The sequence below is a fragment of the Rhinoraja longicauda genome, chromosome 23, assembly GCF_053455715.1.
Source record: "Rhinoraja longicauda isolate Sanriku21f chromosome 23, sRhiLon1.1, whole genome shotgun sequence".
Lineage (NCBI taxonomy): Eukaryota > Metazoa > Chordata > Chondrichthyes > Rajiformes > Arhynchobatidae > Rhinoraja > Rhinoraja longicauda.
In genome coordinates this window covers 5,338,675-5,359,112 of record NC_135975.1, presented here as the reverse complement: position 1 = coordinate 5,359,112, position 20,438 = coordinate 5,338,675, and the positions used below count along the sequence as shown (strand labels likewise).

Sequence of the window (20,438 nt, the reverse complement as noted above, 5' to 3'; positions counted from 1 at the left end):
TTATAAAAGACGAAATTGCGAAGCATTTGGAAAGCAGTAACAGGATCGTTCCGAATCAGCTTGACTAATCTTCTTGAATTATTTGAGGATGTAACTAGGAAAATGGACAGGGGAGAGCCAGTAGGACATCCCACATAGGAGATTAGTGGGCAAAATTAGAGCACATGGTATTGGGGTTAGGGTACTGACATGGATAGAAAATTGGTTGACAGACAGAAAGCAAAGAGTGGGGATAAATGTGTCCCTTTCAGAATAGCAGGCAGTGACTAATGGGGTACCACAAGGCTCGGTGCTGGGACCGCAGCTATTTACAAATATACATTAATGACTTGGATGAAGGGATTAAAAGTACCATTAGCAAATTTGCAGATGATACAAAGCTGGGTGGTAGTGTGAACTGTGAGGAAGATGCTATGAGGTTGCAGGGTGACTTGGACAGGTTGTGTGAGTGGGCGGATGCATGGCAGATGCAGTTTAGTGTGGATTAGTATGAGGTTATCCACTTTGGTGGTAAGAATAGGAAGGCAGATTATTATCTGAATGGTGTCAAGTTAGGAAAAGGGGACGTACAATGAGATCTGGGTGTCCTAGTGCATCAGTCATTGAAAGGAAGCATGCAGGTACAGCAGGCTGTGAAGAAAGCCAATGGAATGTTGGCCTTCATAACAAGAGGAGTTGAGTATAGGAGCAAAGAGGTCCTTCTGCAGTTGTACAGGGCCCTAGTGAGACTGCACCTGGAGTACTGTGTGCAGTTTTGGTCTCCAAATTTGAGGAAGGATATTCTTGCTATTGAGGGCGTGTAGCGTAGGTTTACTAGGTTAATTCCCGTAATGGCGGGACTGTCATATGTTGAAAGACTGGAGCGACTAGGCTTGTATACACTGGAATTTAGAAGGATGAGAGGGGATCTTATCGAAACATATAAGATTATTAAGGGGTTGGACACGTTAGAGGCAGGAAACATGTTCCCGATGTTGGGGGAGTCCAGAACAAGGGGCCACAGTTTAAGAATGAGGGGTAGGCGATTTAGAACAGAGATGAGGAAAAACTTTTTCAGTCAGAGAGTTGTGAATCTGTGGAATTCTCTGCCTCAGAAGGCAGTGGAGGCCAATTCTCTGAATGCATTCAAAAGAGAGCTAGATAGAGCTCTTAAGGATAGCGGAGTCAGGGGATATGGGGAGAAGGCAGGAACGGGGTACTGATTGAGAATGATCAGCCTATTCCTGCACCTATTGTCTATACTTCTCAATCACAAGGAAGTATATTAATTATCTCCCGATAAAGTGATCTTCGCTTCCTGTAACAGATGCCCTCGTTCATTCAGACTGTGTAATTGCAGTAATTACTGCAGTAATTGCAGTAGTAATCACTGTAGTAATTGCGTATAAATGAACATACCCTTCGCTGGATCTCCGAGGGTCGTTAAGTCACTGGTCCCAGTCTCCAATCCTTTGCGACAGACTGCTTTTGCCTACAAAAAACAAAAGGAAAAGTGACATTGAGAAAGGAAAGCAAAACACACTGTGGCAAGGAACTCACACACACACACACACAGTGGTGCAGCGGTAGAGTTGCTGCCTTACAGCACTTACAACGCCAGAGACCTGGGTTCCATCCTAATTGTGGGTGCTGTCTGTATGGAGTTTGTACGTTCTCCCCGTGACCTGCCTGGGTTTTCTCCGAGACCTTCAGTTTCCTCCAACGCTCCAAAGACGTACAGGTTTGTAGGTTAATTGGCTTGGTATAAATGTCTACACCATCCCTAGTGGGTGTAGGATGGCGTTAAAGTGCGGGGATCGCTGGTCGGGCGGGCTTGGTGGGTCGAAGGGCTCTACACTAAACTAAACTACTTACTTTTCGAGATACAGTGTTGAAACAGGAACTTCGGCCCACTGAGTTCTCGCCGACCAACAACCACCCGCGCACTAGTTCTATGTTATCCTGCACAGCTAGAGGCAATTAACCTACAAACCTGCAAGGCTTTGGTGTGTGGAAGGAAACCGGAGCACCCGGAGAAAACCCACGCGGTCACTGGGAGAACGTACAAACTCCGTACAGACAGCACCCGTAGACAGCCACGAACCCGGGTCTCTGGCGCTGTGAGGCAGCACCTTTACTGCTGCGCCACCGTGCCGCCCAAATTTTCTCTTTTGCGTCACGCACCTTTCTTCCTTGAAGGCCTTAGACTGAACCTGTTTCCCAAATATTCCTATTAATGACTGTGTATACAGATACGGGGAGTCTGGGTGCCTGACCTGAACCAGATATACATTAGGTTCAGTGGACATTGTGATAAAGCCCTTGGATCAGACTGCCCCCATGACAGCCCAGTTCACGACTTTCTTTATGGTCAGGACCCTGCTTAGTGTCACCGTAGGCTCTCAAACCGTTATTGTGTGCTCTCATCTCAAGGAAATCATTGGCACCTTGGGGACTCTTAAGATTGATGTTGTATAAACATCAGTCTGAAGAAAGGTCTCGACCCAAAACGTCACCCATTCCTTCTCTCCTGAGATGCTGCCTGACCTGCTGAGATACTCCAGCATTTTGTGAAATAAATACCTTAGATTGATGTTGGTTGGATCAAGGATGGAGTCAAGTCTCAGGACCAGGTCAAGTTCAAAACGGCCAATGGCAGATCCGTCTTTAATGTTATTCATCAACAGCCCACTCTACCAGGATGTAACTTGTACTAAACCACTTGGAAAGATTATTTTTAAACTGCTCAACTTCTGCTTTCGCTGGTTATGAACCGATCTGAACTTGTGGTTCACATCGAAGATGGACACAAAATGCTGAAGTAACTCAGCGGGACAGGCAGCATCTCTGGTGAGAAGGAACGGGCGACGTTTCGGGTCGAGACCCTTCTTCAGAATGAAAGTCGGAGGAGACGGGAAACTAGAGATATGAAGTGGTACGAAGAACAAATGGATGAAATGTATGCAAAACGACAAATCAAAGCCAGCATCGATGATCAAGGAAAGGTGGAGCCCACAAAGATCCATTGTTGGCTGCGGAGAAGGTGATAATGAGTGAAACTAACGAGTGAAATAGTGAAACTAAGGATGACAGTTTACTTCAGTTTAGTTTAGAGATACAGCGCGGAAACAGGCCCATTCGGCCCACCTGGTCCGCACCGATCTCTGAAGAACATGGGTAGTTGACGTTTCATGTTGGGACCCTTCTTCAAACCTAAACCACTGGATGCAAATCCTGGAACTCTCTCCCCAACTCTCTTCCTATTTTTTAGGAAGTACCTTCATTAGAAGGACTGCAGCTGTTCACAAAGGTAGCTCCCACCATCTTCTCAGAGGCATTTAGGAATAGGCAATAAACACTGGCCTTGCCACAGTGCAATGATCCTAGCCGCGGGACACCATTCTGCTTTAGTTAAACATTTTGTTCAAGATGGCCGCGCCGTTGTGTTTGGCTGCCTGCCACTGTATGTTTCTTTTTTTTCCTAATCAGATGTGCAGAACTTTGGTCAATGTGGGTTGTTTTTAAATGTGCTATACAAATAAAATTGACTTGACTTGACCAGCGATCCCCGCACATTAATACTATCCTTTTTTTTTTAACACTACAATTTTTTTTACAACAAGCCAATTAACCTACAAACCTGCACATCTTTGGAATGTGGGAGGAAACCGAAGTTCTCTAGAGAAAACCCACGCAGGTCATGGGGAGAACGTACAAACTCCGTACAGACATCAACGGTAGTCAGGATCGAACCAGAGTCTCTGGCGCTGTAAGGCAACTATGTCGCTGCAGAGTTGCCTGACGACAAGCAATTCTGATCTTTAAATTTTCACACATCCGTGTGTTGCCGATATTTTAAAAAGTCTTTGGTTATAACAGTAAAATTCCCAGTTCTTTCTCTCCAGAAATTCGGATATTTGATTTACCTGATCTTCAGTTTCAAACAGTAGAAAAGCAAAGGATGTGGCCAGCTCCTCTTTGGTGCTTCCTCTCTGCTCCATATCCAACAGCCAGTCATTGTGCTATAATCAATAAACAAGACATTATTTCTTCCAATTTACCAGGAAACAATTTGCATGCAGTAACTTATTGGATTTGGGCATCGTTAAAAGTCAGTTAATTTGGATCGCATGATTTCTATTGTTTGTTTAATTTTTATGCCAACAATCCCAAAATACGACCAGATATTATTATACGGGGCTGGCAAAGGAGAGGGCCATTCAATCCGCAAGTGAAGCCGCAGAGAAAGCCACTGGATGGCTTTGGATGAAGAGGGCTAATCCGTGGGCGGTTGCTCGGGGCCTGATCAACCCCGGCTGGGTGGCCTGGGCGAGGTTGGCTGACGTTGTGGGCCCGAAACACCCGATAACCCCAGGTCACATCACTGAGGATACGTCCCAGCGCATCCAGAAGATGTATCTGTCACATCACATCCATCCATAAATACAATAATATATCTTTATTGTCATTGTACAACGAGATTGGGAATGCACCTCCCATACGATGCAATTAATTAGCTAATCAGTATAAATTTATACAACCCCGTTATCGTCGGGCAGAACAAAAGTAAAAGCCCAGGATAAAGCAGTCTGCTATATCCCGGTCTGGCTCACCGACGGTAAACAAAGAATGTTTTACCACCAACGTTTCAGTGATTGGAAGGTTCTTTGCAGGTGTCCTAATGTGTTCAGATTTAAGGTTGGATTCAAGAGGCTACATGTTGCATTGGCATGACAAACATTTCCCCAACAGAGTACTTAACTGCACAAGATTATTGTTCAAAGTAAGTAAAACAGCGACACCAACAAGATCACACCAAAGGTATTTATTCACAAAATGCTGGAGTAACTCAGCAGGTCAGGCAGCATCTCAGGAGAGAAGGAATGGGCGACGTTTCGGGTCGAGACCCTTCTTCAGACTGGAGGTATGTCCACTTTGAAGAATTCTCCTCCTCTCTTCGACGAGAGTTTAGCAACATGCTCGCCCGCTGCTCCCCCCCTGTGATCTCTCCTGCCCTCCTGCTCCACGACCACATTTTGACACAGGCTCGCCAACACAGCCACATCTGCTTTCTTGGGACTTGCTTGCGCCCAAGTCTGAAGAAGGGTCTCGACCCGAAACGCTCAGTGGACATTGTGATAAAGCCCTTGGATTAGACTGCCCCCATGACAGTCCAGTTCACGACTTTCTTTATGGTCAGGACCCTGCTTAGTGTCACCGTAGGATCTCAAACCATTATTGTGTGCTCTCATCTCAAGATCATTGGCACCTTGGGGACTCTTAGATTGATGTTGTATAAACATCAGTCTGAAGAACTCGACCCGAAACGTCACCCATTCCTTCTCTCCTGAGATGCTACCTGACCTGCTGAGTTACTCCACCATTTTGTGTCTACCTTCTCCAAAGATGCTGCCTGACCCGCTGAGTTACTCCAACACCTTGCGCCTATCTTTGATATAAACCACATCTGCAGTTCCTCGTTTCGACAGCAAATTAAGCTAGCTCGTGAGAGAGAGATGCTGCCTGTCCAGCTGAGTTACTCCAGCATTTTGTGTCAAGTTAGGAATAGGGGACGTACAACGAGATCTGGGTGTCCTAGTGCAACAGTCACTGAAAGGAAGCATTTATTCACAAAATGCTGGAGTAACTCAGCAGGTCAGGCAGCATCTCGGTAGAGAAGGAATGGGTGACGTTTCGGGTCGAGACCCTTCTTCAGACTGAAGAAGGGTCTCGACCCGAAACGTCACCCATTCCTTCTCTCCTGAGATGCTGCCTGACCTGCTGAGTTACTCCAGCATTTTGTGAATAAATACGTTCGATTTGTACCAGCATCTGCAGTTATTTTCTTACACCACAAGATCACAACATGTTGTCGTGCCCTCATTTCCACATGCAGGGTTGGGTTTATGTATCAAGTAACATAACTGGTTCCCTACATGCAAATTAAATGCTTTTCAAAAACAAAAAAAAAGAGAAAGAAAAGATTCCTGTTACAGCAGGTAGACCCAAAATGCCGGAGTAACTCAGCGGGCCAGGCAGCATCTCGGGAGAGAAGGAGTGGGTGACGTTTCGGGTCGAGACTCTTCTTCAGACTGCTAAACTCTCGTCAGAGAGGAGAGGAGAACTTCTTCAAAGTTGACATACCTTGAGGAGAATTCGCAGTGGACCGGCAAAACAACTGCAGATGCTGGTTAAAATCGAAGGTAGATACAAAATACTGGAGTAGCTCAGCAGGTCAGACAGCATTCACCATTCTGCTATTTGCCAAGTGACTTTCATTTCACTTCAATGTCTTTGAAGGCGTGCAGCGTAGGTTTACTAGGTTAATTCCCGGAATGGCGGGACTATCATATGTTGAAAGACTGGAGCGACTAGGCTTGTATACACTGGAATTTAGAAGGATGAGAGGAGGTCTTATCGAAACGTATAAGATTATTAACGGGTTGGACACGTTAGAGGCAGGAAACATGTTCCAAATGTTGGGGGAGTCCAGAACAAGGGGCCACAGTTTAAGAACAAGGGGTAGGCCATTTCGAACTGAGATGAGGAAAAACTTTTTCAGTCAGAGAGTTGTGAATCTGTGGAATTCTCTGCCTCAGAACGCAGTGGGGGCCAATTCTCTGAATGCATTCAAGAGAGAGCTGGATAGAGCTTTTAAGGATAGCGGAGTCAGGGGGTATGGGGAGAAGGTAGGAACGGAGTACTGATTGAGAATGATCAGCCACGATCACATTGAATGGCGGTGCTGGCTGGAAGGGCCGAATGGCCTCCTACTGCACCTATTGTCTATTGAGTTTTTAAAGACATTTATTGTCCTGTCATTTGGGTTTAGTTTATTGTCACGTGTACTGAGTGAGGTACAGTGACAAGCTTTTGTTGCGTACTAGCTAGACAGCAGAAAGACTATGCATGATTACATTCGAGCCGGCTACTGTGTACAAATACATGATAAAGGGAATAACGTGGATTACGTTTAGTGAAAGACAAAGTCCAGTAAAGTCCGATCAAAGACAGTCCAAGGATATCGTAACCTTCGTAAAATAATCTGCAGTAATTTAAAAACGGCTATCTCCCTCTTTTTAAATTTATTCATCTTCTCTATCCAATAAAATAAATGCGCGCTGTACAACCACGGGCTCAGCGGTAGAGTTGCTGCCTTAGAGCGCTTGCAGCGCCGGAGACCAGGGTTCGATCCCCACTACGGGTGAGGTCTGTTCAGGGTTTGCACGTTCTCCCCGTGACCTGCGTGGGTTTTCTCCGAGATCTTTGGTTTCCCCCCCACTCCAAAGGCCTACAGGTTTGTAGATTGATTGGCTTAGCGTATGTGGTGCGCTTGTAAGATTGTGTTAGTACGTGGGGATCGCTGGTCGGCCCAGACTCGGTGGGCCGAAGGGCCTGTTTCCGCGCCGTATCTCGAAACTAAACTAAAAAAACAATTCTGTAGTTCTTTGTGGGGCTCGATTAACCACTCGGAACAATGCTATATTAACTGGCCACTGTAGATTGCCCCTAGTGTGTAATGAGTGGTTGAATCAGGGGGGAGTAGATGGAAATATGGGAAGGATTTTAAAAAATGGGATCCATGTGGGATTGGTGTAAACACATGATTAATAGTCAGTGTGGACAGGTGGCTGCTTCTGTTATGTCTGACTTTATAAAAATACCAAATAGCCACGAGCAACCTAGAACTGAGGGTTGTGGTCAGATGTGAGATAAGATAAAGCGAAATGTCCTCAGTCGGTAGCTGTGAATCTTTGGTGGACAATGGACCTTCGGTTGCCCAGTTTATACGAGGCAAGACAGTCGACCTTTCAACACTAAGGGAATCGAAGTTTAGTTTAGTCTATTGTCACGTGTGCCGATTATTCGTATGAATATACTCCAACTTCGTAACCCTTGCTTTCCCTCTCTCTCTCCGTCCCTCCCCCGTCCTAGCTCTGTGCTGTCCTCCTGAATAAATGTTACTGAATGCGTGCCTCGTTGTCACCATCCCCTCCAGCCAACAACGTAGCATTTATTCACAAAATGCTGGAGTAACTCAGTAAGGTCAGGCAGCATCTCAGGAGAGAAGGAATGGGCGACGTTTCGGGTCGAGACCCTGCTTCAGACTGATGTCAGGGGGGCGGGACAAAGGCAGGATATAGGTGGAGACAGGAAGATAGAGGGAGATCTGGGAAGGGGGAGGGGAAGAGAGGGACAGAGGAACTATTTAAAGTTGGAGAAGTCGATGTTCATACCACTGGGCTGCAAACTACCCAGGCAAAATATGAGGTGCTGTTCCTCCAATTTCCGGTGGGCCTCACTATGGCACTGGAGGAGGCCCATGACAGAAAGGTCAGACTGGGAATGGGAGGGGGAGTTGAAAAACAACGTAGCATTATACATTTCCTTGACCAACGTCCCCTTTGATCTGCGTTTTCACACCTTACCCTTCCATACCTCCACGTCTACCTCTCCCCTGACTCTCAGTGTGAAGAAGGGTCTCGACCTGACACGTCATCCATTCCTTCCCTCCAGAGATGCTGCCTGCCCTGCTGGATTACTCCGGCATTTTGTCTCTACGCTGCAAACCAGCATCTGCAGTTCCTTCCTGCACGTAGAAAATGCCTCACTATTTTGTGGGCCAGTAAAGGAGATTCTTTCCTTTAATAATAATACCTGATGTAGCAGCCTTTTATTGTTTACCACGGTCACTTGGTTATAATGAAAATAATCCACCGAAGTCTCATCCAGATAGGCGCGATGCAAGATGGGTAGAATTTCTTGTGTGAACTGGCTAGAGCCAAGAGGAATGGGACAAAATATTTCTGCAAAAGATAAAAAATAATAATAATTTGGTACAGCAGATTAACTTTTGCAAGTATTTACTCTCACAGAGAAGCACAAACAAATTTTTCACCTAGACAAAATAATTATAACATTTCAAAAATAATGCTGTGATGCATGCATAGCAATAACTTTGCTGTTGATAACAGGGTGGTCTTTCAAGCTTTCAAGAACCACTTGCCACTGGAATTTTTGTGCTATTCTCACGACAAGTTGAGTGAGAATTGCTCGTCTTGGAGGATCGACTGCTCGACGACAGACTGGTAATCTTTTCACAATTTTGCACTCTAAAGTTAAAGCAACAAGGTTAAGCCCAATTCTACACCAAAAGTAGACTGCCCCTGCAATAAAACAAGACACGAAACGCTGGAGTAACTCAGCGGGTCAGGTAGCAACCCTGGAGAACATGGACAGGAGACGTTCCGAGTCAGTCAGTCAGAGAGTTGTGAATCTGTGGAATTCTCTGCCTAAGGAAGGCAGTGGAGGCCGATTCTCTGAATGCATTCAAGAGAGCTAGATAGAGCTCTTGAGGATAGCGGAGTCGGGGGGTATGGGGAGAAGGCAGGAACGGGGTACTGATTGGGAATGATCAGCCATGATCACATTGAATGGCGCTGTTGGCTCGAGGGGCCGAATGGCCTCCTCCTGCACCTATTGTCTATTGAAACCCTTCTTCAGACTGATTGTGGTGGGGAAAGAGAAGATAGAGGCGGGGCAAGCCTGGCAGGTATTAGGGTTGTTACAGGTGGGGGGGGGGGATTCCCTGACCCGAACCTCACCTGCCCCGAGATGTTATGGAGTTTTATACGAGTTGCTTGTTTGATCGAATTACTGGGCATCAGTGAGTTCATAAGTACATAAGTTCATCAGTTCTAGGTGTACAATTGAATTGAATCCATTTTATTAGCCAAGCATGTGTACATAAAAGGAATTTGCCTTGGTGCTTTGCTCACAAGTAACAACACGACATACAGTAAACAATTAAGAACAAAATAGGAAGGTATCACAAAATGCTGGAATAACTCAGCAGGTCAGGCAGCATCTAGGAGAGAGGGAATGGGTGACGTTTCGGGTCGAGACCCTTCTTCAGAACAAAACATTATAATTTACACAGGTGAAGAATGAAGTAAAATGCCAGAGCAAAAGGAGGTGACAGAACTTTGGTTGTTGAGTAGAGCAACTGCCCTTGGATAAAAGCTGTTTTTACGTCTGGCTGTGGCTGCTTTGACAGTCCGGAGTCGCCTTCCAGAGGGAAGTGCTTCAAAGAGTTTGTGGCCGGGGTGAGAGGGGTCAGAGATGACCTTGCCCGCTCGCTTCCTGGCCCTTGCAGTGTACAGTTCGTCGATGGGAGAAAAGGTTGCAGCCAACAACCTTCTCGGCTGATCGAACGATGCGTTGCAGCCTCCGGATGTCGTGCTTGGCGGCTGAGCCAAACCAGGCCACGATGGAGAAGGTGAGGACAGACTCTGTGATGGCAGTATAAAACTGGACCATCATTGCCTGTGGAAGATTGTGTTTCTTCAGCTGCCGCAGGAAGTACATCCTCTGTTGGGCCTTTTTGACTGTGGAGTCGATGGTGGCCCCCCATTTAAGGTCCTTGGAGATGATGGTTGCAAGGAACTTAAATGACTCCACAGATGTGACTGTGGTGTTGTGAAACATATAAAATTCTTAAGGGGTTGGAGAGGCTGGATGCGGGAAGATTGTTCCCGATGTTGGGGGAGTCCAGAACCAGGGGTCACAGCTTAAGGATAAGGGGGAAGTCTTTTAGGACCGAGATGAGAAAACATTTCTTCACACAGAGTGGTGAGTCTGTGGAATTCTCTGCCACAGAAGGTAGTTGAGGCCAGTTCATTGGCTATATTTAAGAGGGAGTTAGATGTGGCCCTTTTTGCTAAAGGGATCAGGGGGTATGGAGAGAAGGCAGGTACAGGCTACTGAGCTGAATGATCAGCCATGATCATATTGCATGGCGGTGCAGGCTCGAAGGGCCGAATGGCCTACTCCTGCACCTATTTTCTATGTTTCTATGGTGAGTGGGGGGAGGGGAGGGGGGTCTCTTCGAAAGTCCACAGTCACATCTGTGGAGTCATTTAAGTTCCACTGTCTTGACAGCATTGAGCTCCAGGTTGTTGCGAAGACACCAGGATGTCAGCTGTGTCACTTCCTGTCTGTAGGCAGATTTCTCCCCATCCTGGATCAGTCCAATCAGGGTAGTGTCATCTGCAAACTTGAGGAGTTTGACAGAGGAGTCTGTGGAGGTGCAGTCGTTGGTGTAGAGAGAGTAAAGGAGAGTGGAGAGTACGCAGCCTTGCGGTGCTCCTATGCTGAGGGTCTGTGGGTCCGAGATGTGCTTTCCCAGCCTCACATGCTGCTTCATGTCTGTCAGGAAGTTGATGATCCACTGACAGAGGGGTTCAGGCACAGTCAGCTGGGAGAGTTTGTAGTGTAGTAGCTCTAGCACAATGGTGTTGAATGCAGAGCTAAAGTCCACAAACAAAATCCTGGTGGTCTAGGTGCTGGAGGATGAAGTGCGGGCCTAGGTTGACTGCGTCATCCACTGATCTATTTGCCCGGTATGCAAACTGCAGGGGGTTTGTGATATTTTTCAGGTGGGCCAGCACATGGTCTTTATGACTAGAGGTCAGTGCGACAGGCCTGTAGTCATTAAGACCAGTAATCCTTGTCTTTTTGGGTACAGGAACAATAGTGGAGACTTTGAAGCAGGCAGGGACAGTGCAGCTTTGCAGGGACTGATTGAAAATGTCTATGTAGACCGGTGCCAGTTGTTCGGCACAGAGCTCGAGGGTAAGAGGGGGAAACATTGTCCGGTCCTGGAGATTTCCGGCACTTCTGTCCCCTGAATAGCTTTTCCACCTCCTCAATTGCTATTGTTAGTGATGAGGAGGTGGGCAGACTGATGTTGGGCAACAAGGAGAGGGTGGGTTGTGGACGAGGGTCCAGTCTTTGCAGAGTCAGGCTGTAAGTGGGTGTGAAGTGGTGATTGGGGAGGGGGGGGGGAGGAGGGGGGGGGGGAGAAGGAGGGGGTGGGGGAAGGAGGGGGGGGAGGGGCCCAGTCTTTGCAGACAGCAATCAGGCTGTCAGTAGGTGTGAAGTGATGATTAGGGGGGGGGGGGGGGGGATCGAGGTTATGTTTTGGTCTATCGAACCTGCAGTAGAACTCGTTCAGGTCGTTGGTCAGCTGACGATTGTCCAAGGAGCTTGGGGGGGTTCCTCTTGTAGCTGCTGATTTCTTGCAAGCCATTCCACACTGAAGTTGAGTCATTAGCTGAGAACCTGCTCCTCAACTTCCCAGAGTACCTTTTCTTGGCAGCTCTGATTCCCCTTCTCAGCTTGTGCTTGGCCTGCCTGTAGAGGTCTGCATCCCCACTCCTGTAGGCCTCATCTTTAGACTGGCGGAGCTGCCCGAGTTCTTCTGTAAACCAGGGCTTATCATTGTTGAACCAGATCCGGGTCCACGTGGGAATGCAACTGTCCTCACAGAAGCTGACATATGATGTCACAGTGTCCGTAGAGGTCATTCGGCCCGTCAAGTCTACCCCGCCATTCAATCATGGCAGATCTATCTTTCCCTCTCAACCTCATTCTCCTATCTTCTCCCCCTAACCCAACACCCGATGCTGCCTGGCCCGCTGAGTTACTCCAGCACTTGTGTCTTTTTTGTTGTTGTAAACCAGCATCTGCAGTTCCTTGGATCCACTCTTCCTGTCCTATCTTCTTGTCAAGACTTTCATCTGGTAAGCAACAATGTATGGTGGCAGACAGGCATTGCAACCTAATTGAGATTATTCTCTTCAATTTCCACCTTCGCTTCATAAATGCTTTACACAATTCTCACATCCACACACGTTGAACTTGTAGTAAATGGCAGAGCAACTACCAAGATACTGTGTCTTTTAGTATAAGAAAATAACTGCAGATGCTTATTCACAAAATCGCAGGCTCGGCGAACGCTTCGCTGAACACCTGCGCTCGGTCCACATTAACCAAACTGATCTCCTGGTGGCCGAGCACTCCAACTCCCCCTCCCATTCCCAGTCTGACCTTTCTGTCATGGGCCTCCTCCAGTGCCATAGTGAGGCCCACCGGAAATTGGAGGAACAGCACCTCATATTTCGCCTGGGCAGCTTGCAGCCCAGTGGTATGAACATCGACTTCTCCAACTTTAGATAGTTCCTCTGTCCCTCCCTTCCCCTCCTCCTTCCCAGATCTCCCTCTATCTTCCTGTCTCCACCTATATCCTTCCCTTGTCCCGCCCCCCTGACATTAGTCTGAAGAAGGGTCTCGACCCGAAACGTCACCCATTCCTTCTCTCCCGAGATGCTGCCTGACCTGCTGAGTTACTCCAGCATTTTGTGAGTAAATGCATGGTGGCAGACAGGCATTGTAACCTAACTGAGATTATTCTCTTCAATTTCCACCTTCGCTTCATAAATGCTTTACACAATTCTCACATCCAACTTGTATTAAACGGCAGAGCAACTACCAAGATACTGTGTCTTTTAGTATCGTTCAGTTTAGAGATACAGAGCGGAAACAGGCCCTTCGGCCCACCGAGTCCACACCGACTAGCGATCCCCCGCATGTTAACGCAACACCACACACACTAGGGACAATTTACACATCCACCAAGCCAATTAACGTACAAACCTGCACGTCTTTGGAGTGTGGGAGGAAACCGAAAATCTCAGAGAAAACCCAGGCACTAGGGACAATTTACACATCCACCAAGCCAATTAACGTACAAACCTGCACGTCTTTGGAGTGTGGGAGGAAACCGAAAATCTCAGAGAAAACCCAGGCGGTCACGGGAAGAACGTACAAACTCCGTACAGACAACACCCGTGGTCGGGATCGAACCCGGGTCTCTGGCGCTGCAAGCGCTGTAAGGCAGCGACTCTACCAAAGGCTGGAGCGATTGGACTTGTATACACTGGAATTTAGAAGGATGAGGGGGGATCTTATTGAAACATATAAGATAATTAGGGGATTGGACACATTAGAGGCAGGAAACATGTTCCCAATGTTGGGGGAGTCCAGAACAAGGGGCCACAGTTTAAGAATAAGGGGTAGGCCATTTAGAACGGAGATGAGGAAGAACTTTTTCAGTCAGAGAGTGGTGAAGGTGTGGAATTCTCTGCCTCAGAAGGCAGTGGAGGCCAGTTCGTTGGATGCTTTCAAGAGAGAGCTGGATAGAGCTCTTAAGGATAGCGGAGTGAGGGGGTATGGGGAGAAGGCAGGAACGGGGTACTGATTGAGAGTGATCAGCCATGATCGCATTGAATGGCGGTGCTGGCTCGAAGGGCTGAATGGCCTACTCCTGCACCTATTGTCTATTGTCTACCGCTGTGCCACAGTGGCTTCTGCTGTCCAAATGGGTTCCACTGAATCAAGAGGATACATTAACCTTCTAACCAAGAATTTAGGACCGTAGGGATTCAGAATTCAGCCCTTGAGGTTCTCTCTCTCTCTCTCTCTCTCTCTCTCTCTCTCTCTCTCTCTCTCGCTCTCTCTCTCTCGCTCTCTCTCTATCTTTGCACTCAATGGTTCAAATACACTTGACATTTTTGCTTATTTCTATCAGATAAAGCTGACTATTTTTTTTTTTTAAGGTGGAGATGGGCAGATTTTTGATTAGTACGAGTGTCAGAGGTTAGCGAGAGAAGGCAGGAGAATGGGGTTGAGAGGGAGATAGATCAGCCATGATTGAATGGCGGAGTAGACTTGATGGGCCGAATGGTCTCATTCTGCTGCTATCATTTATGAACATGACAATTAAACTAAGATAGGCACATGTCAGCAAAGGGGGAAGTAGAGTTTTGTGTATTGCCCGGCGAAGAAATTGAATGAGAAGATCTATTGCATTCATTCTCATTTTTCACATGAATCATTTTCAGAGTGCACTCAAACAGTCTCACAAAAACGAAGTAGAAACCATCCATCGGGAACCTGCCCAAAGGCTCGGCAGACGGTGTGACCGGGAGGGAGCTGCTGGAGACGTGGGAGGTGAGGAGCAAGGGCCCGTGGGAGGATGAACAAGGGAGATGGCAGCGACTGCAATAACAGGGGCATCTCACTCCTGAGCGCTACAGGAAAGGCCTTTGCCAGTGTGATCCTGCAAAGACTCCACAAACACGCTGACAGAATATACCCAGAGGCGCAATGTGGTTTTCGTGGAGGTAGATCTCGGGCGGACGTGATCTTCTCCCTGCATCAAATTCAAGAGAAATGCAGAGAGCGGCAAACCCCATTGTACAACACATTCGTGGATCTCACAAAAGCATTTGATTCTGTCAGCAGACGAGGCCTTTACCAGGAGCTAGAGAGGTTTGGGTGTCCACCACACCTTCTAAACCACAACCAGTCCTTTCAAGGAAACATGCAAGGGACAGTGCAGTTTGATGGTGCTACGTCGGAAAGCTTCCCCGTGAGAGGCGGAGTGAAGCAAGGACTTGTCCTAGCCCCAACTCTGTTCGGCATCTTCCTATCTGCCCTTTGCCTTCCCGACAGAAGGAGTCGACCTCGTAGGTTCACCAGGTTAGTTCCTAGGATGGCGGGACTGACATATGATGAAAGAATGGGTCGATTGGGCTTGTATTCAATCGAATTTAGATGGATGAGAGGGGATCCTATAGTGACATATAAAAATTCTTAAGAGATTGGACAGACGAGATGCAGGAAAAATGTTCCTCGTGTTGGGGGAGTCCAGAACCAGGGATCACAGTTTAAGAAAAAGGGGTAGGCCATTTAGGACTGAGATGAGCAAAAACTTTTTCACGCAGAGTTGTGAATTGATGGAATTCTGTCACGGAAGGCAGTGGAGGCCAATTCACTGGATGTTTTCAAGAGAGAGTTAGATATAGCTCTTGGGGCTAAGGGAATCAAGGGATATGGGAAAGAAAGCAGGAACGGGGTACTGATTTTGGATGATTAGTGCTGGCTCGAAGGGCTGAATGGCCTACTCCTACATTTTATATTTCGGGTCGTGACCCTTCCTCGCACTGAACATATTTTGTCAGTTAATCTAGGCCGTTGCAACATAGGGTTTTTGCACAAGAGAATCAATCTGAAGCAATTAAAGTTTTCTGGTTAACTTCCATTAATCAGCAGAGGTCACTGGTCAAATCAAGTGATCGCTAAACACCGTCGGTCCTCAACACTGTGTTATAAAAAAATCACCTTGAAACCATTTGACTTATCAAGCACACTAACCGAACCAACATCATTCAGTCTGAAGAAGGGTCCTGACCCAAAATATCGCCCATCCATGTCCTCCAGGGAGGCTGCCTGGCCTGCTAAGTTTCTCCAGCACTTTGTGTCCATCTTTGGTACAAACCAACATCTGCATTTCTTTTTCATTATATCATTCAGTCTCATCTCACTTCCTGGCTTTGGCTGCGACCTTCCATTACTAGTACGTGCCCACATAACTCAAACTCCAAAGACATTCACAAACCTTCACCCCAGAAGCCTCCATCTTGGAACAAGAGTCAAGAGTTTTATTGTCATGTATATCCCGAAACAGAACAGTTAAATTATTACTTCCAGCAGCACAACGGATATGTAAACATAGTACACTGTAAACACCATAATAAACAAAAAGAAAAGTTCAGTATATATATATATATATATTAAAGAAAGCAAACAAACAATAATAATGGAAGGACAAAGCCAATGCCCCCCAAGTCTATGTAGTTCAGGGCTTTTTTGGAGGTCATGGTGTTTAAATAGCCTGATAATTGTTGGGAAGTTCAAAAGTTACAGTAGCAGAATTGCCATTCAGCCCATCAAGTCTACCCCACCATTCAATCATGGACTGATCTATCTTTCCCTCTCAATAATAAAACTAAGAAAAGTTCAGTATATTTATATTAAAGAAAGCAAACAAACAATAATAGTGCAAAGACAAAAGTTAGATACTCTAATGGGCTAGCGGAATCAAGGGATATGGGGAGAAGGCAGGCACATGGTGGTGGATGATTAGCCATGATCACAATGAATGGCTCGAAGGGCCAAATGGCCTCCTCCTGCACCTATTTTCTATGCCTGTGCGTTTCTAATGCTCACAAGTCTATGTCTTCCGGAGCTTGTGTTTAATAGCCTGACAGTTTGGTGGGAATTTCATAAGTTGTGGGGGAGCAGAAGTAGGCCATTCAAGTCCACTCCGCCATTCGATCATGGCCGACTGATCTATCTCTCCCTCCCTCCTAAACCACATTCCGCTGCCTTCTCTCCCCACAACCCGTGACAACCCGTACCGATCAAGAATTTGTCATTCTGCGCCTTTTAACAACAGCAGCAACAAACAAAACAAAACAAAACAAAACACACAAACCCCCCCCCCCTTGACTTGGCCTCCACAAACAAGGCAAGGAATCCCACAGATCCACAAGAGGAAGTTGTGTTCCCGCCCAGCCACAAAATCAACCTACTATTTCGACCAAAAAGTGCAATCGTTGAAACCGATTTAGAAAAATAATGGGATAGTGGGAAGCCTTGGCGTTTTGTCTTGGGTTGTGTGGACTCACCTGCCTCCCGAGCTGGGCACGACATATTCTTCCCTCTCCTCGGCAGAGCGGCCTCTGGCCTCTCTCCTTCATGCATCCTCTTTTTTTGGGTGGTGGGGGAGGCGACAGAAAGTTAATATTCCTCTCCTCTCTCTCTCTCTCTCTCTGAGAGTGTATGTGTATGTCTGAGCCGGTAGGCAATGTCAGCCCTTCCCCCTCAGGGGAACCAGCCCCAGCCCCTTGAGAATAGTTTTTTTTGTTTGAAACGGGAACCGCACAACACTCTGGGGCTGCAGTTTCTCCCCGGCCGGCAACGTGCTCGGGAAACCATCAACTCGAGGGGAGGGGAGGGGAGGGGAGGGGAGGGGGGAGGAGAGGAGGAGAGGGGGGAGAGAGGGGGAGGGGAGAGGGGAAGTTTCTGGCCTGAACCGAGCCGAGGCGGAAGCACTACATTAGGAGGGGGGGAATAAAGAGAAAAAGATTTTAAAAAAAGAAAGAGAAAGCCGGGTGTTACCATGCATCGTGGGAAGGCCAGGCCAGGCCAGGCTTGTCGCTGTTGCCGCTGCTGCTGCTGCCGCCGCTGTTACTGCCTGGGACGCGATGCCGACCTCAGGCTCAGGTCTCTCCACAAGCTCCGGGGAGGGACACGGCTCGCCCATCAACACCCGAGAAAGAGGCACAGGAAATAGCCGGAGGGAGGGGGGATGGGATAAGTTAAATAAATATATATATATATATATTTTAAAATATATATGTTGGCTGCTTCCGTGGAACGTGTCCTTGTGTCTGGAGGTGGCGGGGCCTGCGCCGCTACATTGTTGCCGCTCGCTGCATTGAGGCGCTACATGGAGTCGTTACACTGAGTCGCTACATGGAGTCGTTACACTGAGTCGCTACACTGAGGCACTACATAGAGTTATTACACTGGAGTTGTTACAGTGAGTCGCTACACTGAGGCACTACATAGAGTTATTACACTGGAGTTGTTACAGTGAGTCGCTACACTGAGGCACTACATAGAGTTATTACACTGGAGTTGTTACAGTGAGTCGCTACACTGAGGCACTACATAGAGTTATTACACTGGAGTTGTTACAGTGAGTCGCTACACTGAGGCACTACATAGAGTTATTACACTGGAGTTGTTACAGTGAGTCGCTACACTGAGGCACTACATAGAGTTATTACACTGGAGTTGTTACAGTGAGTCGCTACACTGAGGCACTACATAGAGTTATTACACTGAGGCACTACATGGAGTTGTTACAGTGAGGCACTACAGAGTTATTACACTGAGGCACTACATTGAGGCACAACATGGAGTCATTACACTGAGTCGCTACACTGGGACACTACACAGTTATTACACTGAGGCACTACATAGAGTTATTACACTGGGACACTACACAGAGTCATTACACTGAGGCACTACATAGAGTTATTACACTGAGTCGCTACACTGGGACACTACACAGAGTCATTACACTGAGGCACTACATAGAGTTATTACACTGAGGCACTACATAGAGTTATTACACTGGAGTTGTTACAGTGAGTCGCTACACTGAGACACTACACAGTTATTACACTGAGGCCCTACATAGTCATTACACGGAGTCGCTACACTGAGACACTACACAGTTGTTACACTGAGTCGCGACATTGAGGCATTACACGGAGTTATTACACTGAATCGCTACACTGAGTAGAGTTATTACACTGAGTCGCTATACAGAGTCGCTACATCGAGGCACTACCGAGAGTTGTTACGCCCAGTTTGTGTTTGACTGGGGCTCGGGCCTGCGTCACAATGGCCACCGGCCACAATGGCTCGGCTGCTCACGGCGATTGTTGACGCTGCCCGACGCCCGGGCGGCGGTTCAACTCCTCATGCCACGTCCTTGCTATCTCCCTGGGGCTGTCCGTTAACTGCCTCGCCTCCTGCCCTCGACGCTGACCGACTCAACTCCAGCCTTGTACACTGGTCGAGTTCTCCAACCACCTCCAGTCTTGTACACTGACACCATCCATCTCCAGCCTTGTACACTGACACCATCCATCTCCAGCCTTGTACACTGGTCGAGTTCTCCAACCACCTCCAGTCTTGTACACTGACACCATCCATCTCCAGCCTTGTACACTGACACCATCCATCTCCAGCCTTGTACACTGACACCATCCATCTCCAGCCTTGTACGTTGACCCTTGCATCTTCAACTCCACACATTAACCCCCATAACATTCGTTCTGTGCAGACATTGTGCTGGAGTAACCTGACCCAAAACGCCACCTAAGCATTTTCTCCAAAGGTACTGCCCGACTCACTGAGTTACTCCCTCATTTTGTGTCAATCTTCATAGACCATTGCTTTGGCCACAGCTGGACTACTGTGGACGGTTCTGGAAGCCGTATAATAGGGAAGGGCAGGATGGCACTGGAGAGGTTGCAGAGAAGGTCCCCCAGGCTGCTGCCTGGGACGGAGCGCTTCAGTAACGAGGAGATGCTGGATAGGTTGGGTTTGTTTTCCTTGGAGCAGAGGAGGCTGATGTGGCACCTGATCGAAGTATTCAAGCTTTGAAGCAGTACAGATAGTGTTGACAGTCGGAAACTTTTCCCCCACGGCAGAGGTATCCAAAAATAGAGGCTGCAGGTTTGGACGAGTGAGATGCCACGTGTTGGAGAAACTCAGCGAGTCAGGCAGCATCTCTGGAGGACATTGACAGGTGAAGTTTCCTGCATCTAGCCTGTCTAATCCCTTAAGAAATTTAATGTTTCGATAAGATCCCCTCTCATTCTTCAAAATTCCAGTGAATGCCCAGTCGATCCATTCTTTCATCATATGTCAATCCCGCCATCCCGGGAACTAACCTGGTGAACCTATGCTGCATCAGGCGATCAAAATTGCACACAATACTCCAGCTGTGGCCTCATCAGGGCCCTGTTCAACTGCAGTATAATAATAATAATAATAATATTCATTTATTGTCATTGCAACGAGTACAACGAAATTAAAAAATAGCCAATCCTGACGGTGCGTACAAACATATATGCAATAAATGCAAAAACAAATAAATACATAAATACAATTAAATACAATTATATTAA

The 20,438-nt window shown here is 47.2% G+C and overlaps 1 protein-coding gene across 3 annotated transcripts in view; it reads right to left on the bottom strand.

Moving 5' to 3' along the window:
* The window catches only part of LOC144604813 (uncharacterized), a 75,485-nt gene extending 57,461 nt beyond the window's left edge, over nt 1-18,024 (bottom strand). For 2 of the 3 annotated variants that reach the window (XM_078419511.1, XM_078419512.1), the window contains exons 1-4: nt 17,848-18,024; nt 8,638-8,786; nt 3,906-4,001; nt 1,399-1,471 (exon numbers count right to left, since the gene is read on the bottom strand). In XM_078419511.1, coding sequence (XP_078275637.1) covers nt 1,399-1,471; nt 3,906-4,001; nt 8,638-8,786; nt 17,848-17,992 — 463 coding nt within the window. In that variant the 5' untranslated portion in view covers nt 17,993-18,024. Of the gene's footprint in view, nt 1-1,398; nt 1,472-3,905; nt 4,002-8,637; nt 8,787-17,354; nt 17,566-17,847 lie in introns of those variants that run through there. The other variant, XM_078419513.1, reaches the window with a different exon arrangement.
* Nucleotides 18,025-20,438: the final 2,414 nt, after the last annotated feature.